General features: G+C 38.7%; 2 protein-coding genes across 8 annotated transcripts in view; both read right to left on the bottom strand.

The window, feature by feature from the left end:
* Positions 1–18192, bottom strand: part of LOC129779585 (mushroom body large-type Kenyon cell-specific protein 1) — a 407471-nt gene extending 389279 nt beyond the window's left edge. For 6 of the 7 annotated variants that reach the window (XM_055787163.1, XM_055787181.1, XM_055787186.1 and 3 more), the window contains exon 1: positions 17199–18192. The gene's annotated coding sequence lies outside the window, so the exon portion shown is untranslated. The remainder of the gene's footprint in view (positions 1–17198) is intronic. The other variant, XM_055787209.1, reaches the window with a different exon arrangement.
* Positions 18193–20591: 2399 nt separating this feature from the next.
* LOC129779752 (uncharacterized) lies at positions 20592–20954 on the bottom strand. The gene has a single exon (XM_055787415.1). It carries the CDS (start codon positions 20952–20954, stop codon positions 20592–20594), a length of 363 nt encoding a protein of 120 aa, XP_055643390.1.
* Positions 20955–27282: the final 6328 nt, after the last annotated feature.

Raw genomic sequence — 27282 nt, 5'->3', positions numbered from 1 at the left:
CATTGTCTTATTCTTATTATTAGTCTTATTCTAAGGCATCGGTTTGCAAACTAACACAATCAAGTAAGGGGGAGCTGCCATACAAATAAAAGTTAAATTTCTGCATAACTCGAAAACTATTCAAGCAAATGGAGCCAAATTTGGCATGCTAATGTTTTAGGGGACACGAAACGTTTGTATGGTGAATAGACACTCCTCCCCTCTCTCTGAAGGGAGGGACTGTCATACAAATGAAGCATACATTTCTGCATAATTCAAGAACTAATCAAGCAAATGGAACCAAATTTGGCATGTGAAAGTTTTAGTAGGCAAGAAACATTTCTAAGGTCCTCTCACCTTTCTAAAAGGGGGGGGGGGCTGCCATAGAAATGAAACACAAATTTCTGCATAACTCGAGAACCAATTAAGCAAATGGAATCAAATTTGGCATATGGAGGTTTTAGGAAGCAATAAATGTTTCTATTGTGGTTTGACACTCCTTTCCTCTCTCTCTAAGGGTGCTGAACAACTCGAGACCTAATCAAACAAATGGATTCAAATTTAGCATATAGAGGTTTTAGGGATCGTTGCTATGGTAGTTCGACACTCTTCCCCCCTCTCTAAAGGTGGGCTCCCATACAAATGAAACACAAACTTCTGAATAACTCGAGAACTAATCAAGCAAATAGAGCCAAATTTTGGATGTGAGGGTTTTTGGGTACGAGAAATGTTTCTATGAATGTATGACATCCCTTCCTCCTCTGGAAAGGAGAGGGGGTACTATAAAAATAATGCAGATGTTTCAACCCAACATGACAATTGAAAATTTTTAGGAAAACTCTGAAGTAAAATGGGAAAATTCGAAAAATTCAGTTCACATGCGTTTTACATTACATATTGACAAGTGTTTTAGTCCATTTGATGTTTGTGGTAACGAAATTGATCTTTGCTCGGAAGTGGAAATAGATTTTAATGTGATAAAACGCACTCCTATATCGTCTTCTATCTATATAAATAAAAATGGATCACCGAATGTGATGATAAGATCAAAACTCGTGAAAGAAATTGTCCTATTTAAGGCTGTCTTCATTCTATCATATTTTTTGTATCAAACATTTATTCCATGTAACGAAGAAACATGTTATTTGCAAGTGGATGAAAAATCTTGCACGAGAATTGTGTCTGAAAATAATCTGATATTATAATGTCGACTTTTGGTAGAAGTACTGAAATTTTATAGTAAAAAATTTTTTTAAAGAGTAGATTAGAAGATCATTCAATGAACAGTTTTGCGATTGGACCCATGAACGTGTACTTAGTAAGAAAACGTAGATGTAATAACGAAAAATAAATTTTGAGCGGGACGAAATTTGCCGGGTCAGTTAGTACTCATATAAATTTAACATAAATCGGTTCAGTAGATCTTGAGATAATGTGTACGCCAGTTTGAAAAAAAAAACTAGTTTCGAGGAAACGCGTTTGAAGTTAATTGTTAATTGCATCACAAAAATGGCTATGATTCGGTAAATAATGGGATTTTCGAAAAGTTCTTTCTAGGCTATATACTAGAATGAGTAAATGTCAGAAATACGTAGAAAAAAAATTGGTTTTTTTCAAATTTCTAGACTAGACTATATTCAAAAAAAGAAAAATTTATTTTTTATCCGATTATATACAATATTCGATTATATACAGTGAAAAGAAATCGGAGACTGTATATAATCGAGTCCACCTTGTATTGCCTTTTAAGGGGGTATTCTAGTGTAGAGGCAAAAATTTCGGACGTCTTTTCGAGCTTCGAAAAAATAAAACAAAGAATATTTTTACTATTCATTATATCATTATTTGTTTATCTATCTTTTAACAATAAAACAAAAATTTAACGGAAGAAAAATATTCATTATTAGAATAGTTACAAGGTAATGAAGTGAGGGGGTTCAAAAAAAAAGTTGTTCCATGGCGCACACGATTCCAGCCCTTCTGGTTACCAGAAACAAAAATATCGAACAGATTCTGAATCAGTAAGGATGCCGCTATCGCTTGAACCTCGGACAAATCAAAAACATATTTTTTGGCAAAATATCGGTTGTCTGAAGAAAAAATTAACTTTTAACGTTATTCTTACGTTTCTCGATTTTTTAAAAATTGTAAAATTGAAGAATAATTGTTTTATTGGTTCATGCGATACAGATATGCATACAGATTCTATTGATATTAATTTGACATAAATCGGTTCAGTAGAACTTGAGATATCGTGTACGACAGTTTGAAAAAACTAGTTTCGAGAGAAACGCGTTTGAAGTTAATTGTTATGGCCGTACTAGATTAGATATCGCATCAATAAAAAACTCTATAACTCGGTAAATAATGGGATTTTCGAAAAGTCCTATCTAGGGTATATTCTTGAATGCCTAAACTAGAATACTGCCTTAAGGGAAAAACATATCTGAGATAACCTTAATAGTTTAAAAAAAAAGTAAAAAAGTAAAAATTATTATTACAATATATATTTTTTGATATATCAGTACTCTCAGTTTTTTTTAATCAGCATTAATAACAAAGTAGCGAGATTTTCTGTACAAATCATGTACAAATTTAGTTGAAGTTCATCGGTATCTAGTAAAAATATTGAAAATATGGGTTGAAAAACCCCGGAAAAATAGAGAATGGCTGGGAAGGTTGGTTGAGTTGTTATTGTTTTTATATCGAATATATTAAACCACTGTCAACCTCGTGAGCCTAATCCTTCCAGTCAGCTAAGACGAATATTTTTATCGACAAACAATGACCACGATTTATAAATGTTTTTCGTGACCAGCTGTAGAAACGTCCTCTGAGTAATATTGAAGCCATGCACGACCCATTATTAGTCATTCGAAAATACATTTCATTATTCAAATTATAAGCCACTATAGCCGCTCAAAAAAAGCATCGGTGGAATTTTCCAGCGCACAAAAATATCATACCTCGGACTACATCAGCCGAAGTTATTATCATCAATCAAACACAGCACCATGCACACACGCACGCATGCATATGCACAAACGCACACACACACACAGTACCCGCTGTTCGTCCATCACGCGCATAGATCCCGAAAAAAAAACCCACTCTACAAATAGGTAATCTCCGACAGACGACAGACAGAGACGGAGAAGGAGAAACTAGTGCCACACAACACACCATCATCATTTACTATTATTATGAACTTTTCAAATCGCAGATAGCCTAGAAATAAAAAGTAAAACGGCGAAAATAGCAAACAAGAAAAACAGCAGAAGAAGAAGACAAACAAAACCAACACACAAACCGCGCGCGAGTCACGGCTAGTCGCGCAGTAGTCCAGTTTCGATTTTTAGGGCAAGCAAACGAACTTTGCCAAAGTGACGGAGCGACAGAGACAGAGGAGGCTCCCTTCGGCCCGATGTCCACTGCGAGTGGGGCGGGGGAATGAGAGACTCACATCACAAAACTAAAAGAAAAGATGATAATAATAAAAATAATAATAGTTCGGTTGGAAGAAACGGAAAAAATAAAATTCACCACCTCTGCTTCGGTCCTCCCCACTCCCCTCCCTTTTTTGGACCAGAAACGAAACTATTCGACCAAGGGAACCTTCCTCGCAATGATCTGCGCTATGGCTCTACACAAGGAATAAAAAAGCGCCATTGACAAGAGGACCCGTGGTGTTCAACATGTGTGTATGTGTAGTTGTGTGTGTATGGTTCTGGTGAGGTGAATTTTCGAATAGACAAGTGGTGAGAAGCGGGGGCATGAATCTAGCCACGGCAGAAACTTGAATTAAATATTCTTGTAGGGAAGCAAACGGAAACTAGGCAGGCTACAGCTACAGCAGGACCGGGTCGGGATGGGAGGTAACGCGCGCGTGTTTCAAGGCTATTCGAGCGTGTTTTTTTTTTGTTGGAGAAGCATGTTGTGTGCGCTCCCTTCGGCGAAATAAAGCTGACAATTTTAAGGGTTGCTTAGAGAGATAGAGACAGGAGCAACACACCATACCAACAGGGCCAACCACTTATCGTGGGAATAATTAATCAAGTAGGCGTGTACAGAGCCGCTGCCACTGGCGAAGCGATCAAATATTTGGCGATTTGTCCGAAAACGAAACTCGGCCGCCGCCGACAGCCGAATAAATTATATCCCCGCCCACTTGCATGAATCGTTGAAACGATTTGATTGAAAGTATGGTTCGGGTGTGCGTGTGTTTGTGTATGTGTGTGTGTGTGTGCGCGTAATAGTTTCTTTTTTCATCAATTTTTGTGGCGTTTTCGGAGCTAGTACGAGACGCACTTGCCGCTATCGCCCCTACACGCACACACACAGACATTCGAAGGTAAAGACAATTGGCCACTCAGGGAGCGCGGTAATAATAGATGCTAGAGCGATGTGTTGCTTGGAGAGGTCCAAGTAGGCGAAACTTATCACGAAGCGCGAAGCGCGCAAACCTGTTCGAGGAACAGTGTTGCCGGTAAAATCTTTTCAAGTATAGGAGATATTTAATCTTGGCATCTGTTGGCCTCGCCAACGGGAGTTCGTTTCACAAAAACCAGATCAGAGTCTGCGCGAGATTCGAGGAGGTATTTGAATGTTAACACGTTGAGCCCCGTATCGAGAGCGTTTGCACAATATCAGGGTCGGTCTCCGCTCCCAAAGATGTTTATTGTAGAAAAAGAAAATAGTCAGAAAGTAGTCACATATCATAAAACTTCCGAAAACAAACAATTTTTTATATTTTCTTTATTTTGTATCTGTCAGTCCCAGTGATCAACGTTTTCCTAACGAAAAGTTTAGCGATAGTCCCTAGGGACCGACACAGGACTCAACATGTCAAGGTTTGCTCACCCCTTCAAATTTTTATGAAATCAACCTATGACATCAGAACAAAATTCATTCCAGCATAACATATTTTTAAACGGGAACTGATCCCAAAGTTCCATATCATAATTCATGAGTTTATATAACATGAATTATGATATGGAACTTTGGGATCAGTTCCCGTTTAAAAATATGTTATGCTGGAAAACAGGAAAAAGATTTCAGAAATAGAAATAGCAGCAATCTTTCCACTGAATTAACACTTCCTGTTATAAAACTATGTCTCTATCAATTAGAAATTCTCATTGGTAAAGAATTAAGTATGCCGTATATACCGTACTTCTGTTGTTATAAACTTATAGAACTTGAGTTTATATTTATAATAATATAAGCTATTTAGGAGTACCTTCAAATGCATACTGATAGTTGTTGTTACGTTCAATGTTGTCACATTTTCATTTGTACCAGAAGGAGTAAAAATCTTTTTCATCTGTACTTTTTCTTCCAAAAGATATGCACCATTCATTGTAAATGTATATTATCATTTGCTAGCCTCGAATCACTCGATTGTTTAATGATGCTTATAACTACATAGTCTTTCTAGATTTAGATTGCATACCATTATTCAATAACATTTTTGAGCTGCCGTCACGGTGTTTAATCTAATCTTTTGATCGTAAAATTGCGTTTATCGTGTCGTTGCTAAGCCGATTTTGAAGCCTATTCCTTGTTTGACTATATTCAGAAAAAAATCACTTGACGGTTGTCGAGGAGTGGGGCATAGTGAGAACATTAGAAACAAGGCATCAAACCGCAACAATTGTGAATGAACCATCGATTCTTTTCAGCATCCAATTTTTCCCCCATTAAACTGTGATTTCCTTCCGAAGAAATTTCACTTTTAATTTAAGGGCACTTTTAGGGTACGGAATTCGTTCTTCAGATCTTGAAAAGAACCTTGTAGAACCTTGAAAACTCTTCTAATACAACGGCCCATAGATCAATATAGCGGATAGAAAAATCGGAAAACTCTGAAGGAAGTTCGAAAAATTAAATACCCATGTGTTCAAAAATTACATCATGATAAGCGTTGTTAGTCCATTCGATGTTTGCGCCAACGAAATTGATCATTGTTTGAAGGTGGATCATTTTGTTGTATTTATTGTATTCTGCTCATAAAACAATGTTATGATGAGAAAAAGTTTAGAAATTTGTTCTAAAGAATCCATATCAAAACAATAACTTTGGGCGGGACGAAGTTCGCCAAGGTCAGCTAGTTTCAAATAATAACACAAAAAAGTAAGAAATTTCTCGTTCGGAAAAAATCTGTACCAACCTGCACATTACGGCGAAATTCGTGAAAAATCAACGCATATTCATGCGATGCGCATCATTTCAAAGCTACAACTTTAAGGTATTAGAATACGTCAGGACATATCATTCGTTCTGAGAGCGGCGTAGGATTTTGTACTTCGGATACGATTTGCGATAAAATGCGCCTCTAATTTACTCCAAATTTTGAAAAATTTTCTAGAAAAAACGGCTGTACGTATCAAATTTTTTTGTCAAAGTAACAAATTGTTTTTATGCAGAATTTATTGGAGTTTTCAAAACTGCCTTTCGATTTGCGATGAGATGGTAGTTTATTGAGCTATTCATCATCAAAGACGAAGGGGTAATTTTTCATTCAAACCGAAATATCTCTGTGTGGGAAGGTCCTACAGGAATGTTCTTGGAACCAATTTAAAGCTGGTTGATAAGGTTAATTTGATTTACTATTGAGTTGGTTAGCAAAAAATGGTGTTAGTCCAGAATATTCTTGAAAAAACAATGAAAAATCGATTTTTCATTTCATCCTGATATTGTTGTCCACTACACCTACACACACCAAGATAAAATATGTACGTAAAATATTCTAATACCTCAAAGTAGCTTCAAAATGATGCGCATCCCATCGATATGCGTTGATTTTTCACGAAGTTACAACATGTCAAAAATCACTTAAAATTTCCGACTGTGCACTCTGTTCCTCTAATATTTTTGTCGATTGTATTTAGTATTACCTATGTTGAATTTCAATTGTTTATACTTTAACCATTTACTTGAAGAACACAAATATCCATTTATATGTAAATTAACCTGACCATAGAACTCGTCGGATGTCATTGATTTAAATAATAAATGCAAGTAGGGCCCTTCTCCCCTGAGGTAATCCATGATTAGTCCTTTGAGTTCTTTTATACCATTTATATGCAGTACACGTAACTCCAAAGCGCTTAATCGTGTTCAACAACAAGGACCTAGAAATTGTTTCGAAAGCGCGTTTTAAATCCAAGAAAATAGTAATGATGGTTTATTACGTTTTAGTTTCTCTTACCATTTTACTAATACTAAGTTGAATATGGTTCCACAGGAATGAGCTTTCCGATGTTGCAATTTAAGTATTCCAATAGCCAACAGCTTTAACAATTAATTCCAATATTTTCTCTAACGTGTGCAACATGTTGATGGGATGAAACTCTTCGGATTTAATCGTTCCAGCAACCTTCTGAATTGGGACTATTAAGGATTCCTTCCATACCAGAGGCACAGGTCCAGTTAGTAGAGAATTATCAATAAGGTCTAGCAAGATGTAATCAATGACATGAAAGCAATCTTGAATAACTCTAGCGTTAACATTATCTACTCCAGCTCAAAAATTTCGATGAATTCCAATTTAATATCCGAAGTGATAAACAAGCGGATTGGATAATATAATTCCGTAGTCCTATGTCGAAAATGCGGTCGTTTCTAGATATTTTTCCATTTTTTTATATTATCAAAAAACTACGTAACAATTTAGATAATTAATTTTTACATGTTTCCACGTGGCACCAAAAAAGCATGATTTCAGACACCCCTTTCCCCCTTTGTTCACGTGGACATTTTTGTTTTTGCAAAAAAAAACTCATGAAAAAAATTGAATTTGCGTTTGAATTTCATTTGAAATTTGTTTCAATTTTTGTATTATGACCCACAGTGACATATTAGCCATTCGCCCTCTATTCCTTAATTTCTTCAACATTATCCAAGAAGCTTTTTGTATCGTTTTTTAGTTTCTTCCTAATTCCGGTAATGGGTATAAATAGATCCTCTCAAAATTTTCCGTTTCGTAATGAATTTATGAAATGATCTGCAGTTAATTACCCAACATTCGTTTGCGAGAAGCTCCCGTTTCACCAGCATCCCAACATCAGAAAAGTCGCATACCAATGGAATTCCAGATCATATTTTTTCAGAACTCACGCCAGTCTACAAATGCCACAGTAAGTTTATTCGATAGTTTCGACCACTTGCGTGTCGAGCCGTTCTACATTGTAACTCTCAAACGAGCTACATCATGCACAATCTCTGTATAAAAAGTCAATTTCCCAACCGTGGTATTTACAGAACAAAAAACAAGGCTGAATAGTATCTTGTGGATAAGACGAACCTTGTCAAAGCATTGATCTGGCAATAGCTTAGTGATTGTAACAGATTCATCAACCAATAATATTTCTGTGCAACTTCTTGGGAAATGTTGGGTTGGTCGAAAAGCTCGCGATGATGTTAAAAAAGGACTTAAAAGCATAATTTATACCGGTTTGTTCCACAATCTCTCGTCAAAAAATCTGTCATTGCGTTTCTATACTATCCAAAGAGTCGCAGTTCGTTCGCTTAAAATAATTTGGCAGTGGTCCGAAGGTGCTATATCTGGTGATCTCGGTGTAATCAAACTCCAAAATTTGTTTACCGGGTTGTCAAAGAGACACTAATTCTGAAAATTAATTGATTTCAATATTATTGTAAATCAATTAATTTTAAATCATCCTCCACGAATTGTAACAAAAATGGCAGTGATTTTTTTTGCGCCTCTAGAGCGAGTCGCAGATACAGATGCGAGCGATTGAATTTATTTCTGTTAAATAATGTGGACTAACATATGCTGTAGCGATTTATTTAAGCAGGTTTCACCAGATGCTCAGGAACGGTGGTTTCTGATATAAATATATAGGAAATCGAATTAACAGATTCAATACAGATATCAGAGACATCCTCCGTGACCGAGGACTATTCTTGATTGACGTCTCGATTTGATTGTCATCGGTGGTGGCACGATCTTTCCGGGTCACCCCATAGAAGAGTATTCCGAAAATTCCTACATTTCAATGAAAAAGATAATCACTCCTAGAAACCCTCCTCCAGAGATAAGGCCCGTGCACATATTAAAAGAATTGGATGATCTTTTTCCATTTTCGCAAAACCTTGGAAATTCTCGAGGGATGGGAACTAGGTGGTTTTTAACATCATTCATTTTTGATATTGCAATACTCACAATCTGTGGTGTTCTCTCCATTCTGGCGGGATGAATGATCCTCCACTAGCAATTGAAACAAATCGATCGCTCTCAGGTTGTGTGCGTTTCTTTCAGGTCGTACATTCCAATGGAGATCATCAACGATATGAGAGAAGTATGGATGTCAGAGTGGCACTCTCAAAACCTGTTTACACAGTACCAGCCGTAACGCATTTAAGAAAAATGCATTTAATGCGTCCACGTGGAAATTATCCATACGCCTTCCCCCCTCGCCGTGGACAAGCATGGTCATTAGAAGCTGTCCACATTACCACGTGAACAACTTTTGGAGGGGGTAGGGATTACGAAAATGTCCACGTTTGTCCACGGTGAGAGCGGAGGGGGTTTAAATAATCCTCTCCGTGGAGGGGGTTTAAATAATCGTAATCCGTGGACACGTTACATGAATATTAAAAAAAATCACTTCTGTATTCAACAATACGTGAAATCTATTCGGCATTTCCAAGAAAATGTAATATTTTCTGGAATACACTTCTATTGGGTTGTTTGGGAAGTTTGTGCCACCACTGATGATAGTCAAATCGAAACGAAGATCAAGCATAACATTCAGTACACGACACATAGAATAGCATATTCATTACAAATATTTATATTCATGAGTGAACCTTAAACCTGGTGGTTCTACACTTTTTGAACTGAAAACATTTGATGAATCGTGTCTCCATCAGCTGTTCGCTTTATGAACGTGACCAAAACTCGCAGTTTTCAAGCAAATTGTGATGGGCGATGAAAAGTTTTATCATTTACGTGGTCTGTTCAAAAAGTATCGCGACTTTCGAATTTACTCGGGTTACGTATATGCGATTCTGGATTTTTTTTTGTGGCATTATGTTGGTACTCATGTCTCTCACTTATGCTGACAAGTACGGTTATTTTTAATGTTCAGTGAATTTTTGACAAATGCTTTTTGACGTAGGACTACGTCTTTCATTTCTATACCGGGGTGTAAAACCAAAGTTTCGAAAACGAAAGCGTTACGCCGGAGACCGAGATTTTGAGTGTTAATAGCTCCTAAACAACTGAACGAAATGGTATGATAAACACTTCATTCGAAAGATAAAATGTCTACGCGTTCTATACTTGTTACTTTCTGATCCAAAAGCTTGTTTCAATAGTCTTAAATTTGCTTTCAAAACAGGCTATTGAAATCACCAATCGGTATATAAGCGAGCGCCGCTCGGAAATCCACTCAGTTCTAATTGAACAGCGATTGGAGCATGTTGTCGCTGTTGTGGTGAAGCTCTTCATTTATCATGAAAGCGCGGATGAACGGTGTTACCAAGATCCTGTTTGTGCACCTTAGGCCAGAAGGGAATCCATCAGGAGGAGAGTGATGCCACAAACGGTTCCCCGGGAAGATATCGAAGCAGCCGCTACACACACACATACATATACGCGCGGAGTTCTTTCCGTTTGGATGCCATTCAGCATCGAGAAAGATCCGGAAAATAATCTGCCAGTTCCTCTGGGAATTTAAAAATACATTCATGTGAAAGAGTTTATTTGAATGTTTTCTATCCATGTAACACTGTGACCAAATATGTTTCAATCAAGTGCTATTAACAGATGGTTGTCGAGTTAGCATAAACCACTGGTGGGCTTCCAGTATCGAGGAAAATGTGGAAATATCCAATCGTTACTGAAAATAATCTGCCAGTTCCTCTGGGAATTCAAAATTACATTCATGTGAAAGAGTTTATTTTAATGTTTTCTATCCATGTAACACTGTGACCAAATACATTTGGTTTTGTGATTTTTCAATCAATCGCAATTAACAGGATAGCTTCTGAAGATTATTCTTCTCCATCAGTAGGATATTTCCGTATCCAATATTGTATGCGCCCGCAATCGATTATTGCTCAGTCGCCGAAAGTTCCGAGCCCAGAGAGTTCATTCCCCTCTAGTTTGCCTTTCAAATTGCCATCGTAAACCACGCCTTCTCTCGATTCAATCACGCACAAAAAGCATACTTAAGCGATATTCTGGTGGTGAGACGCATTCATTTTTCGTGAGGACATCGACAAGACAACATCGTTGCTGAGGGTGCTGGACGGCGAAGGATCGAGATCTGCCCTGAAACGCAAGCAGTTTGTTTGAAACTGTGAGGGAGCACAGAGAAGCCGATCCTTCAGGAGAAGAGAAGGTGACCATCGAAGCAGCCGCTACACATACACATACACGCACGGAATTCATTCCGTTTGGATGCCGTTCAGCATCGAGCAAGATCCGGAAAATAATCTGCCAGTTCCTCTAGGAATTTAAAAATACATTCATGTGAAAGAGTTTATTTGAATGTTTTCTATCCATGTAACACTGTGACCAAATATGATTCAATCAAGTGCTATTAACAGATGGTTATCGAGTTAGCATAAACCACTGGTGGGCTTCCAGTATCGAGGAAAATGTGGAAATATCTAATCGTTACTGAAAATAATCAGCCAGTTCCTCTGGGAATTTAAAATTACATTCATGTGAAAGAGTTTATTTTAATGTTTTCTATCCATATAACACTGTGACCAAATACATTTGGTTTTGTGATTTTTCAATCAATCGCAATTAACAGGATAGCTTCTGAAGATTATTCTTCCCCATCAGTAGGATATTTCCGTATCCAATATTGGATGCATAAAACCTTGTGCCTCCAACGTAACGCTCTCGTTTTCGAAGTTCTCCAAATATTCATTCATTCAGAATGAATTCAGATTCAACTTCAAACAAATGATCTCTAAATCAACGATAGTCCTACGTCACCCTTGCGGTTATACCATAGATATAACCCACTTCCTGTTTTTTCACGTGTTTTGGCTCATCTTCAATTTTTGCCTATTGCAAAAATGGATCAAAGGATCTGTATCAAATTTTGTGTCAAAAACAAAATTAAGAGGGCGAACATTCCGAATGATACTTTTTGAACAGACCTCGTACAGCAATGCAGAACGAAAAAAAAATTGGGGCAAGCGAAGTGAAAAGTTAATTAGTTATCCCCAAAGCCGATCTTCACATTGAGGAAGTCATTCTTAGAGTCTGGTGGGATTGGGAATTCTGTTTTATGAATTCATGGAGATGGTAGCCCTGAATCTGTAGAAGACATAACGAACCTGGACTCCACAAGTTCGGGAAACATTTCACCTATGCCGACGACAACATTTCAGTAGTGGTGGGGAACATGTATAGGGCATCAAGCATCAAGATCAAGACAGCTTCCATCAATAAATAGGCTATCGAACGTGGTTTCCGACTTAAGTGGTAAAAAAGTGGTCACATGGTGGTCAAAATTTACTACGGGATGCTTCCGTAGTCAAAATCAAAATTTACAACGAACGTATTCTCCGCCGTAGATCTTTGAAAATACTAAGAGTGGAGGTCAACTGCAATCTGAATTTCCAGCCACATGTCGACGAGGTGAAGAAGAACTGTGTCTCCCGGTTTAATTTTATGAAAACCATTACCAAAACCTCACCGGGGTAATAACTGAATGATCCGTTTACGGGTGGCCAAAGATGGTCTCTAATTGACGTGCCTGGCCAGAGATGAATTTCACTGCGGACTATCTTTGGCCTGCTACCATCAATACCAACAGTATTGGTATGCGCTGACGTAGGGGAGCTCCGTTTGACATCTTCGTAGACGCGGCGAAAATCTCCTGAATTGTAAGCTTTCTCTCCTTAACCAGCGGAGGTGAGAAGACGCATCTGATTATCTCAACAAAAAAAATAACAGGTTACACACTCCAACCTCTCACGAAAATTGTACGTTGAAGCGGTCCGGAAATTTAAAGGCTCCATAACCAAAATCGAAGGCGTGAGAGCGAAGATGTGAAAGCGAGATTCTTTCATCCCCTTCGCGATCTGTGCGTGATCCGCAATTCTGTCGAACACATAGTTTGTGTTTGCCTAAAATACGAGAACCTCCGGAACTTTTGCGGGATCAGCGGGAGCATTTGTGGTCATCCTTGAAGACAAACCTTAATAACTGCTACACTGCTTTTGCTTTCTAAAAGATGCCAACTTATATTTTAAAATTTGAATAAGAAATTGTGATCCAAAGATCCTTGTTTTTTCCCTCCGAGATTCACCACCATTGGCTTGGGGTCTTGGTAATCGAACATCTTCGCCTAACAACCAGGAGAATGAATTCAATGTATCAAATGCGATGAAATTCTCGTGTTTTAAAAAATTCAAATAGTGTCAATAATGTTGGTATTAAGTTCATTGTAAACACACCCCGCGGCACTAATTAGATCGTTTTTGCTGGGACGAACCAGCTTAGGAATCTTAGAGGAGGAGCGGATAGCTGAAAGTCTCAAAAAATAAAGAATAAAAAACGCAATATAACGTAATAACAACGTTAATGGTATTTGGAAGAACTAAACAGTTATACAAATAACTTCACGGGAAATGTTGGGAAAAAGAATTAGAACAAACCGCTACTATTTATAATGCTAAAATTTCTAGCATTGTCAAGCCAAAGAATAGAAAATAGAACAAAAATTTAAAACGGAATTTAAGCGCAATTCAACCATTTTCTAAATTGTTTGTCAAAAAACTATGGATGGGTTATACCTATGATATAACCGCAAGGTTGACGTAGGACTGCCGTTGGCTTAGTAATCATTTGAGTTTTTCCAATTAGCAATAATCGCACTTCGAATGTTCCTCATTTGGTACGATATCGCCGCTGCGCAGAGCTGTTGATTAAATTATGGATTAAACTAGTGAATGAATGAAACAATTTACAAATTCAATTGCCAACAAATCCCAATTTAGGTCAATTCATACATTATGGTAGTGGTTATCGCAGCAAATAGTTATCAACATTTTGCCTAATCATCAAACGGTATGCGTAGAAGTTCAGTGAGCTGAAGGGGAATGTAGTCTTGAACAACCGAGCCAAAGCGTTGCATTTGTACCCGCTTTTGTAGACCGTGTTAGCTAAACGCATTCCGGAGTGTAAAAATGCATGGGGGGTATAAAAAGTACTGTCGAGATCTGGAATGCCGATTTTCCCAATTTATTGGTTTCGGAATCTGTGTTGGGAAAACACATTCCGGTTTGTAAAAACGTAAGCGAGTACAAAAGTACTCGCAGCTTGCATCTCATTTGCAATGACAATTTCTCCCGGCTCCATGGTTTTGAAGTCTGTGTTAGGGAAACATTCCGATTTGCAAAAACGCAAACGAGTACAAAAGTAACCGATGCTTGTATCTATTTTGCCATGCCGATTTCCCTAGGCTCCATGGTTTTAAAGTCTGTGTTAGGCAAACATTCCGTAAATGCAAACGAGTACAAAAGTACCAGCAGCTTGCTTCTATTTTGCAATGTCGATTTCCCCAGGCTCCATGGTTTCGAAGTCTCTGTTAGAGAAACGTTCCGATTTGCAAAAGTGCAAACGAGTACGAAAGTACTCGCTGCTTGCATCTATTTTGCAATGCCAGTTTCCCCAGACTCCATGGTTTTGAAGTCTGTGTTAGGGAAATATTCAGTATCTCAATCGCTATTCAATTACAACTGAGTGGATTTCCGAGCGGCGCTCGCTTATATACCGATTGGTGATTTCAATAGCCTGTTTTGAAAGCAATTTTAAGGCTATTGAATCAAGTTTTTGGATCAAAAAGTAACAAGTATATAACGCGTAGACATTTTATGTTTCGAATGAAGTGTTTATCATACCATTTCATTCAGTTGTTTAGGAGCTATGACCGCTCAAAATCTCGGTCTCCGGCGTAACGCTTTCGTTTTCGAAACTTTGATTCTACACCCCGGTATAGAAATGAAAGACGTAGTCCTACGTCAAAATGGAGAAATGTCCACGTGGACAACAGGAGGGAGGGTATAGATAAAGTCCACGCTTGTCCACGGAGGGGGAGGGGGTGTCTACAATCGTGGTTATTCTGTCCACGTGGTATGTGGACAGCCTCTAACCATATGGTTGCTATTCAAAGACAAGCTAAATTATCAAAGCTGCTGTTGGATTTTGACATAGGACTATGTCTATGATTTCTATATAGAGGGTCACTCTACGGAAAATGTAACGATTTATTAAAAGTTTTCAAACGCATATTACTCAAAATGGATATTGCATATATTGTGTTATATATCATTAGACAGGAAATTTATCCAGATTTTTTTTTGCTTGAAACATGAACAGTGAATATAGTAAAAAAAGTTAATGTAATTTCGTATGTTTTCTTTCGACACTATCCACTCTCTTCCTCCCCGACGCAGCGAGCAATCTTTTTGCCTAAATTCGGGCGTTAGCTCATAATGTGAGTTAATGCGTAAAGTGAATTATTCTCCATTTAACGATAATAGGCATTAATTTTATATTATATTGTATGTTGTCCATACAATTTGTGCTCAATTCATGTTTTTATCGTGTAGGTCTCACTACTAACAATTTGTGTAATTGTGGTCCAGGATGTCATAATATCGAGTATGTTGTTTGGTTATGTAACAATGCAATAAATGAATTTAAATGGTTGCTGATTTAGAAGATCGAAACGGTATACCCACGTAAATCATATTATGATAGCTTGAGTAGTCGCGATCTTAAATGGCTATAAAGTTATTACAAACAATGTTCCGGACAAGGTGTTAACGAAGGAGATAATGCTATTTTTATTTATAATATATTTTTGTAGTCATAGATTGATTTGACTCAGGCTTATATTTATGTAGGTCTTAACTATTTAGACTTGTGTTTAAAAATGATACATGATGACTCTTTGTCTTCTTCTGCATGATTGAATAAACAGAAGAAAAGTGTAGTAATGGCTTTCATGGTATTTTTGTGTACATTTTTGAACAGAATACGGTACCGTATTCTACCACGTTATGTCATCTAACCCATTTAAAAGGTACAAGTACATACAGGAAACGGTTTTTCCAGGGCATCCATTTGATGTATCAAAAGAGAAAAAAAATACAGATTTTGAACAATGAAAAACTCAATTTAAATGCAATTACTACACACAATCACAGTCCTATGTCAAGATCCCGTCCTTGCCCCTAGGCTCAGACCCATCAACTTTTTCGAACAGGTGATCGTTAATGGGTTAACACTTTGCGGACCGCTCACGAGATTTCTCGTGTTTCGCTTTCTGTCTGTTACGGATGGAACACGAAATAACTCGTGTTTTCTACACTTGATGGTTAAATCCTTGGTCTGCTAAGAATCTCACAAGGCCTACCGGTAGTTTGCCTTCGTCTCATCCACACCGAAGGAAACGATCTCATTCGTTGTATTGATCTTGAAAATCGATTTCGTCAAATATATGATGAGCTCATCCGGCTTTTCGTGACTCCAACCGATGCTGACGACAAGCCGTATCAAACCGAAAAACAAAGAACCTGCACTTTGGCCAAACAGATGTGCACACACATGTTCTTCTAATCATCACCCCCGCGAAACTAGCACCACTTCCCTTCGTGAGGTTTTACACATTCCGCTTCTATTTTTCTTGCACCCGAGCGCAAATGGGATCATGGGAGCAGCAAAATATGTGCAAGTGTGAGAGAGAGAGGGAGAAAATGCGAACAAGCGAGGCCAGCGATAGTTTGGCCCGAGGCGTGAGTGGGACCGCGCTAGAGATAAGTGGATTTGACTCACGAAAAACTGGCTCTAGTCGTCGTCGTTGCCGCTGCGTCGTCAGACGGCAAACACAACAAGCAAATTTGACGGACATTTTGGTGAATCGAGCCCAATCATCATCAAACAGGAACACGAGTGCAGTAAAGTCACGACCATCGTCCACACACACAAACATAGAGATAAATACAGTCTAATACACAGAGACCCCGCACGCAGCTGAAAATTGGTTGATAGAAATAATAACGAATGATGAATTCGGTTTGTGTTTTCTGCCTTTTTTGGAGCTTTGTTTAGGCCACGCCCCTTCGCCGAAATATGAACCATTGCAACGAGTTTTCGGGTGGGCGGGCGCTCGGCGATGATTCGTTTGTGTTTCAAGGATCAACAAATTAGCAATTACCTTCAGAAACTAGTTAACACTGAGAGCTGGAATGCATCAAGATCACATCGTTGTGTTGCAATGAGGTTTAGGTTAAATTGAGCAGTTGCTATAGACCACTTCCGTGTTGTTGTTGTTGTTGAACGATTTGAATTCACCATGCACGCACTTGGCCGGGATCGTCATACTGTTTATCTAGTCGTCTACTGTTTAACGCGTACGCACACATACACAAACACTAGCACATATCTCCATGGAACCATTCCGTAGTTGCGAACGTATGGTTGTGTTGGTCCGGACAGGGTGGGGAGAGACAACGGGTGGAGTGGAGGAATACACACCACTTGGCACACTGACCACGACGACGGCAACGATCGAACGCGCGTGTCACGGCACGGTTTTACACCACGGATTCGCACAACCGTCACAAGGATTCCACAAGGAGCTGCACAGCGTCGTCAAGATCCTAAAGAAAACATAAACTACTCCGAGAAAAGGCACATTGAGGGAACGAAACTCGCGCGCACCACACTCTGTTTTTCACTTCTCGGCGTTTCGAAAACTTCACCACAACTGTTTTAGTGTTGGCTGCTGCAGCTCCGCACAACCCCGAACTATACGCGCGGCCGAATGCAATTGCAGTTTGCAAGTACAACTGCAACAACAACAACAACAAAGCAAGCGAACGAAACGGAACGAATGAACGAAAAAAAAAGTGAAATAGCAGCCTGCCTTAGCCTAGGTCTCCTCTAGTAGTAGGCCACTACTGCTGGCGGCAGTATTCGACGAAAAATTTTTGTAAGGTTTCACCCCCTTTTCCACACATACACGACCGATCCGCGCGTTGGCCTAGGTTGGGGTCCGATACCGCGTCCACTGCACCCTGCACCTCGAGGCAACTATTTCCTCTAATCATTCACTAAATTTGTCTTCCGGTCCTAAATCACTGGTTGGGTTCGTGACTGCAGCAGAACTTGTGCGTAACAACCGGCGACCACAAAGCAGCATGCCTTGTACTTGTGCATATTATTGTCATGGTGAATGTACCAATCTTCCCGTCCATTACTGTCGCGCGTTCAGCTGCTGCTCTTGCTGTTCCTGTGTGTGTATACACAATCTTGTTTTTATCGCACTTTGGATATTTTTTTTTCTTGTAAAGGAAACAACAACAAAAAATAGTTAGATGATATAATTTTTATATGACAGCTCTCGAAGGAAATAGAGTTTAGGAGAGTGCGACCAAAACACACATAACATAAATCTATATAGCGTTCCTTACAATTTTAGAGCGACTCAGTAACTAAATCTACTATATACATCACACATAGAGAGAAGCGATTGTAACCTTCAGCCGTTGGTGTCCCCTCGCGTGTGCCCCTCACACCCTGGCACACGGTGACGACGATCATCATCGACGTATAACCCCCCAGCCCTTCCAACCCCTTGGTGCCCATCTCCTCCAAGACACCCCACAAACGTCACCGAGCCAGAATGAAAGAACTCGACATGTGTTGGTGAGTGCAATGCCGCGATCTCTTCCTCCAGAAGCACGACCAAAACGCAGTAATGAAACAGAAAAGTGCATATTGTATTTTATTAATTTATCTCTTTCCCTCGCAGATGTACGACGACTATGATGCCGCCGTCAACCCACATTGGCGGCTGGGTGTCATACCGGTGCACACGTGCATCGGAAAATGCAACCCAAGAAGTCACTCACTCTTCCACTCACTCACTCACTCACTAACTCACTCACAAACGCTCAGAGCAAGGGAAAGGAGAACACACACCGAAGACGCCTTTGCTTGCATTTTGGAATGAGTATCATCCTCCTACTACTCCTCCCAACCATCACCCAACAATCCCTCGGTAAGGGTTTGGGAAAAAACAAAGTGCATCCACTATACCAATACACACGTACCCACGAAAGAGAGCACTTCTGGCGGCGCATATACTTGTGTGCAGTGGGCGCCTGCCGCGATGTTGATGTTTTGTTCGTGAGTGCATCTTTCCTTCTGCTGCTGCTGTAGCCGGTGTCGCTGCTTCCGGGGAAGTGGCTCGCTACGCGCATTCGACCTGCAGCCAACGATCAGAGCGGAGTAAGTGGCTGCACTTCGAAGACACCGGAGATAAGATTGAAGGTTAGGTCAGACGAAGACAGAAAAAAAAACAACTGGCACAAATCTTTGATGTGACTCGGGAACAAACGTGTCTCATCTCAAGCAGTAGCTGCATTTATTGTATACATTGTCCATTTGTCGGTATCAACAGGTGGTTCCGGATCGCAGGAAAGGGGGACCGTGTGCTCATGAATGGATGAGTGATGAATAACTAGAAATTAGTTCAATTAACTATATGGCAACTCTGTATGATTGAGAAATGGCAGTTCAATTTCACGTTCACTAATCTATGCCTACTAAGCAATGTAATCAATGAAGTGACCTATCGATTCCATTGAGCAGTAACCTTTTTGTTCTCCGCCTTTTTTTCAACTATAGGCAGGCTGACCAAATAGTTGCTGTTCTAATAAAAAATAAGCTTAAACACATATTTAATCAATCAACAGAAATGTCATATTTATTTCGTTTCATAGTAAAACACTCCCTTATGCATATGCATAATTGAAAGCATGTTGGAATTCATTCCACTTATTGAAAAACGATAAAAACAGAAAATTGTTTAAAAAAGACGCCAAAAAATTGTCCGTACATCTTGAAGAATCGTACCAAGTCGATCGGAAGTACCAAGTCAATACTTGGTATGGCCTCATTTCGCAGCAATCACACTCTGTAGACGCCTTTTCATAGACAGTGCCAACTTTTGTGTTGTTTCCGGAGAGATCTTCTACCATTCTTGTATCAGAACCTCCTTCAGCTGGTTCTTGTTCTGAATCGGGTGCTCACGGATCTTCCGCTCCAAATGGTCCCACAAATTCTCAATCGGATTGAGATCGGGTGACTGGGGAGGATGGGGAAGTGTTGACTTGACGTTGTAGAGGAGCCATTCCTTGATAAGATGCGACGAATGTTTTGGATCATTATCTTGAACGAACTGAAAATTGGATCCATTACCCAACTTTTCCGCGCTTGCTTTCAAATGCGTCTTCAAAATGTCCAAGTAAACGAATCGATCCATAGTAGATTCAATAAACGTCAGGTTTCCAGGACCACTTGCACTGAACGCACCTCATACCATAACATGACCGCCACCATGCTTGACTGTTGGTCGCAAATTTTTTGATTCCAATTCGGTATTCGGTTTACGCCACACTCTAACTTGTCCATCAGACCCAACATTGTTAAACTTGCTCTCATCCGTGAAAATCAGGTTCGTCCAGAGCTCCTCTGGTTTAACTACGTACTTCTGGGCATACTCCAGACGCTTCTTCTTATTTTTAGCTGATATGAATGGCTTCTATCGTGCAACGCATCCTCGATCCCCTTTGTCATGGAGCACATTCCGTATTGTTTGAGGGTTAACCTTGATGTTGGCGTTTTGTGACAAGCTGTCAGCCAACTTAGGAGCACTCAAATTTGGATTTTGTTTGATTTCCCGCAGAAGTATGCGTTGGTGACGGTCTGTGAGCTTTGGCTTGCGTCCTCTTCCAGGAGTTGTTTCCGAAGAATTAGTTTTCTTGAAGTTCTGAAGCACATATTGAACAGACGATCGTGGTCGATTCACAACATCTACGATTTCGAACAAGCTTTTGCCTTCATTTCTCAGATCCACCATCAGTTTGCGAATCTCAACTGGGATTTTACTGTGGGAAACGGCCATTTTTCTAAAAACAAACGTAGAAATCGTATTGTAACTGAAAATAAACACCAAATTTTGAAGATTTTACCGTTTTTGCAGCTGAAAACACTGGAGCGCACTTCTTTGCTACGCAACGGATGCTGTTTGTGCTGAGTGACAGATGGTCGATTGTTTACATTGCTTATTTTTGAAAAAGTCGTAACTGTACGGACAATTTTTCGGCCCGAATTTTTGAATTGTTTGACTATATTACGATTTTATCGAGCTCAACAATTTTTTTCGATTATTTTGATGGCAGGGCAATAAAAAAGACATATTTGTTTATAAAATGAAACAGATGTACTGTTGCATAGAGTATATTTCATACATACATTTTTGTGCTGCAATATTTGAGGCACTGCTGTACGGACAATTTTTTGATACATTGTATGTAAGCTTTAAAAAAATATACACTGATTGAACCGACAAACTTCGTCCAGCCAAAACATGTTTTTTAGATGAATAGAGGAGATGTGTCTAAAACGCGCCTGGGCAATTTGACCCGCCTGATTTTCTCGTAAACCAGCAAGAATAGAAATGCAATGGATATAGGCAATCGTGCTAGTCAATGATAGAATCCTACCATGCAAGTTTTACATTTGTAACATGCTTTAAAAAAATAAGAAAAATAATTTTCTTTGGAAGCGATTTTCGATGTACGTTTCTACATCATTTCTATAAGGTTTTTGTTGCTTGAAAATGATTCATAGGCGATAACTTTTTTTTTTTATATATATCTGTATTATAGTGATTTTCAACTCATTTGGCTGGTACGTCACTTTTACTTCCATTTTTGGAAGAATGTCGGGAGTGAGAATTGAACTCGTGACCTTCAGCGTGAGAGGCATGGATGTTACCACTACGCCAGATCGCCTCCTCATAGGCGATAACTGTATTTATTGAGTCGAGTTCCCAGTGAATATCTCAGATGAACAAAATGGTAAGAAAGGATTCATTTGCTTCTCAATTTGATATTTTCCGCATCAGCTTACCATCGGGCAGTATGGCATACCCTCGATCGGGGCAATTTGCTCGCTTTCGGCCGGATAACATTCTCACGAGAGATATAGCTTGTATGTGAGGGATGTCAGATGATTTTCTCAAATATCTTTGCATGGCACGGAAAAATGTCTTCAAATGTAATCATAATGAACAATAATGAACATTTCTAAATCATGTTCGATAAATCACACAAACAATTGTTTTCACATTCTTTGAAATGACCTCAGTATGTTTTCACAAAATTAAATGTCTTGACCAAGGATGGAAAACAAGGGAGCATGATGTGATTTACGATTAATCGCAAACTGCACAGATCGTAATCTGTGCAAACTGCGACTAACTATTAATCCTTACCCATCATAACCAAATGATTTTCTCTTGGTAACTCTGAGTTGACCAAAGCATTGCTAGACTGAAACTAGTTCGAATAATTGAGTTACTCTCCTTCTTCGTTTTGCTTTCAACTCCTAACAAGAATTTGCTCCATGGGAATGAGTGTCTCTATGACGTACGATTCTCGCTCTCTCATCCGGGCGTTCAATTTTCCGTTCCGAGCGCGTTTACTTCGATGAAACTGGGTAAAATAAAAAAAATGCGCTACAGCAGATAGGACGACTTTAATGTTTTCATGTTTCACGGAGGATTTCTCAGATGGTGTTTAAATTAATCAAGAGACTACAAACAATAATCCCTCTCAAATCACTAATTTTATGAGTTAATGTAAATGCGTTATTGGCCAAGGCTTTTACGACATCGAACACGTGGTCTTGCGAGATATATTTTTCCGCCTGCCCAAATACAGACCACTTTTTTCGGAGCCGAGTAAACTGGTGTCTAGAAAAGACCTTGATTACCTTGAATTAATCAAAAAAACATAAATTAGCGCAAATATGTCAACATGTGTTTTTTTGTGTAAGCACGTAAATATTTGCTCATAATTTTTTTGGATTGTGGAACTCTACATAATTTGTTTGCAGATAGACTATCCACAGTTTGTGTGGGGTTGGAATACTTATACAACTCAAATGGATAATGATTATCTGCTATCACAAAGCTGAGAAAATTTTTGACGTTTTGTTTTACTATTGATTCATTCAAAAAAAAAGCTTTATTTTTAAATGTTTTCTTATCCTGAGACTGGCTCACCATATTGCACTGCTACTAAAAGCGTAGGCTAACTTCAAGGATATTTTTTATTCATTTTCGGCGAATAATCAATAGAGTGCCTTGTTATGAAACATCAGAATAATAGCAAAAACAATATTACGATCATAAGGTGTTGGACAGGTTATTCCAGACGACATTGGAATATATTCCATCTGATCATCTTTAGAATGGTTAATGACCTTCAAAGGATAAAATTATTTTGGGCACATTGAATTGATGTTCATGACTTCCAGTCGGACGTTTATTCGCTCTGATAATAATTGTGTGGTCCTCACTAAGCATATATTCCAATGCCGTCAGTTCACTGAAATTATTCGCATACCGTTTGATGATAAGGTAGGATGTTGATAATCATTTGCTGCGATACCTATTGTTCCAACAGTATTCATTCGACAATATGAAGACTGAATACCTGAAATTAACCAGATTCTACCATGCAAATCTGCGGTCAAAGCAGTATGTACACTTGAGAGATGCAACAAGTTTGAAGGGATATAAAAAAACATTAGTCGTTCGACAAATCTACTGCCACATATATCGGAAGTCCACGATACATGAATATCATACGTCCATACTATTTCATTACATTTATTCGCAACGAAGAACGTAACCACACAGAATTGAATTAATCAAATATGTGATCCGTTTTATCTACAAAATAAAAAAGGGTCTGAAATTCAATCGAATTCGAAAGGTGTTTCGTGAAGTCACTAATTGAATTACTGTTGGAAAAATTATTTGGAGAGAAATGTGAATGTTCAGAATTATTGGAATCTAAAAACGATTTTGGGCGGGATGAGATTCGCCCAAATCTGCTGGTAATAAAATTAATCAATTGCATCCATTACCCGTCTGCTGTTTATCGGGCGGGAGACGACAGCAAAATAAAATCGACACGAGACTGAGTCAGCCACTCACTGCGGACAGTGCAATAGAGAATTAAAAATCCCTCGATGAGTGTCGTAAGATTTCAGTTGATCGTCTCTTGTTACACTTTCCGATCAAGAACTCATCATCCGCTCTATGGAATGGGATTAATCGTTTGTGGCTTGCACTCACGATAAAACCTGAGTAGTAGAAGTAATGCTTCGAGAGTGCAAGCAGTTGGGATTCCGCTCTCATATTGCTTTTTTGAGATCTTGGTAGCTCACCGTTCCAAGTATTCTCTCTGTGTACATATGAAGAATAAAAGAGCCTCGCCTGCTGGGGGTGATTTAAAAACATCCGACTAGAGGGATATACTTATTCATTGATCGTTGAATGTGATTTTTTACCATCCCTGGTCTTGACAACGAAAATATGTCTTCACATCTGGCATCTAAGTTATGTGCTCAGAGAATGCAGGGAAACAAGAGCGCGGACTGGAGAATTAATGCACGAATACTGGGAAAAAACGCTCACCGCAAGAACGGTTTCTTCTCTTCGCTGGTGGGCATGAAGGGAATAGATTGATGGAATCTCTCATTCATACAAGCTGTTTCTCTGAGCTTTATAGTCTCTGAGAGAAACATCTTATGGGCATATTATACTTCTGCTGGGCCATTCAACACCGTATGATTGGAAATTTAGAATTTGGGCGCCTTGCAAAATAAAATTCGTAGCACGTTTGTTATTCAGTATCTAAAATGCAGAACGATTACAGATGACTAAGGGTTAACTAATCTACGTACTGACGTAGTTGTTACCTTAAATTTTTAGAGCACGATCAAGATAAATCCATTCTTGCTTAGGATGTGCATATTACACACTTCTCCTATATATTTGAACATTCACGTTTCACGTAAGCGATCGTTCGTGGGTTTAATCCCAGAACTATTCAAGGATTGAAGATTGACATCATGTCTCGCACACAACCCTCCTGTGACTTTTTTCGCTCCGTCGATGGTAACACTGAATTCCTCACTTCGGGACGATAATATTCGGCTACTCGTTCAGTCTGGTCGGATGGTTTTTAGTGTCAAGATATACAATTTACAAGAACGTGTATTTTTCGTGAAATCGTATTACTCGAGCAACCGAAGCCTTAATGAAACTTTGCTCTCTCAAGGTAAGAATTTCAACATTTCTCGTCGTCGATTACTTCCTGTGGGGGTACGTGAAGGACCGTTGCTATGTTAATAAGCCACAAAATTTGGAGGAACTAAAAGAAGAAATAACTCGGATTTTCAACAGCATCAAAGTCGTAATGTTAGAGTAGCGCATGAAGAATGTTGTTCACCGTTTAAAACGCGTTATCGAAAAACAGGGTGGTCACATCGAAAATGTCTTTATTTTTATTAAATAAAAATCTGTTCACTTTTGTAGAAGTTATTAAAATTTGTTGCGTGAGCGTTTAATCAGAAAGACCCTGTACTTATGATGGAAACCACCTTAAATCACAATTTTCATTACCGTATGACCAACTTAAATTTGATTGTCTGATTTTTTAAAAGGGCGTATTGAAAATCGTTGATAATTTAAAAAAAAATTGTAACTCAAAACCCAAATGTCTGATTGAAATATGATGTTGAACTATAAACTATTTATGAAAAGTAACAATCTAAATGCACTGTTAAAAAATGTTACTCAAAAATTGAATTTGATATTATCAACTGTTATATCTCAAAAAGTCACAGGAGAGTTGTGTACGAGATACGACCGCATAGTTGACGTAGGATTCCGTTAGGATATTTGTTGATTTTGGATATGTTTGAATAATTACATCGTTCAACTCTTTGATAATGATTTGGTGGCCCTTAAAAGGGCCGTTTTGTTTGGTTGTTGGGTATTGTTTGTTCACTCCACCAGTGTTTACCAAGTGGTGATGACAGAAGGATGGTAAACAGTCGATGGATGATGCGTATCAGATAAAAGATACCGAAGTGGAACAAGATATGATGAAAACCGCTCTCTGTGATCCTAGACGAGATACCTCCCGTGTTATGTATGGATGAAATAAAGAAAACCAATACCAATACCGAACACAATTATCAATTTTTCTCATCAGTAAAATATGTTACTTTAATATAGAGAAAACACATTTTAAATGGAAAAGGTAATTTTGTTTTATAATTTTTACTTTCTGAGTGTTTATTCAACCCAATGCGAATTTTAATTGGACTAACAACAATTAATACTATATGTAGAAGAAATCAATACTTCTTCACTTTTCCAATTTTTCTCGCCGTATGAACTTTCCTTGGGTGAAAATGAACACAACAGAACAGACAGCTTGAACCAAACGACCTGTTCTTGAGCAGGAACACACCTTGGTTTTTACTTATGAAAATTTAAATAAAACGTTTCATATATCAAGTCATTTTTAACACAGCTGCTACTATATACAATTTTACAATTACACTTGTGCAATTTTTTTCACAAAACACGATCGGTCATTGATATGAAATTTCACGAAGCAACCAACATTAAAGTTCCAAATTGAAATTTTATTTGCTAGAATTAATCGTATCACTCATCTTACTTGCAATATAAAAATGCCCCCTACTTGCATATATTAGGCTGTCAAAAAAAAGTCCTGCGGTATTTCCGCGAGGTGTCGTTGTAAGCGCGTAGTTCTAGTTGTATTCTTTGTATCGAGTCATACTATACCTTGTTGGAAAGGTATTTTTGCGCGCTATAATATAGTCCTTGACAGTGGTTTGTTTGGTTAAGTCGGTCGTGAGTTATAGTGTCGCAAATATGGAGCAAAATAAAGAGAAAATCCGACATATTTTACAGTACTACTATGACAAAGGCAAAAATGCATCTAAAGCTGCCAATAAAATTTGTGCAGTTTATGGACCCGATACAGTTTCCATTTCCACCGCACAACGATGGTTTCAACGTTTTCGTTCTGGTGTAGAGGTCGTCGAAGATACGCCACGCTCCGGAAGGCCTGTCGTCGAAAATTGCGACAAAATCGCTGAATTAGCCGAGAAAGACCGGCATAGTAGCAGCCGTAGCATCGGCCAAGAGCTGGGGATAAGTCGTCAAACCGTTATTAATCATTTGAATAAGCTTGGATTCACAAAGAAGCTCGATGTATGGGTGCCACACACGTTGACGCAAAAAAACATCTTTCACCGTATCGACGCATGTAAATCGCTGCTGAATCGCAACAAAATCGACCCGTTTCTGAAGCGGATGGTGACTGGCGATGAAA

This window comes from Toxorhynchites rutilus, chromosome 1 (assembly GCF_029784135.1).
Source record: "Toxorhynchites rutilus septentrionalis strain SRP chromosome 1, ASM2978413v1, whole genome shotgun sequence".
NCBI lineage: Eukaryota > Metazoa > Arthropoda > Insecta > Diptera > Culicidae > Toxorhynchites > Toxorhynchites rutilus.
Note: the sequence above shows the minus strand (reverse complement) of the source record. Positions and strands in the feature narration are given on the sequence as shown.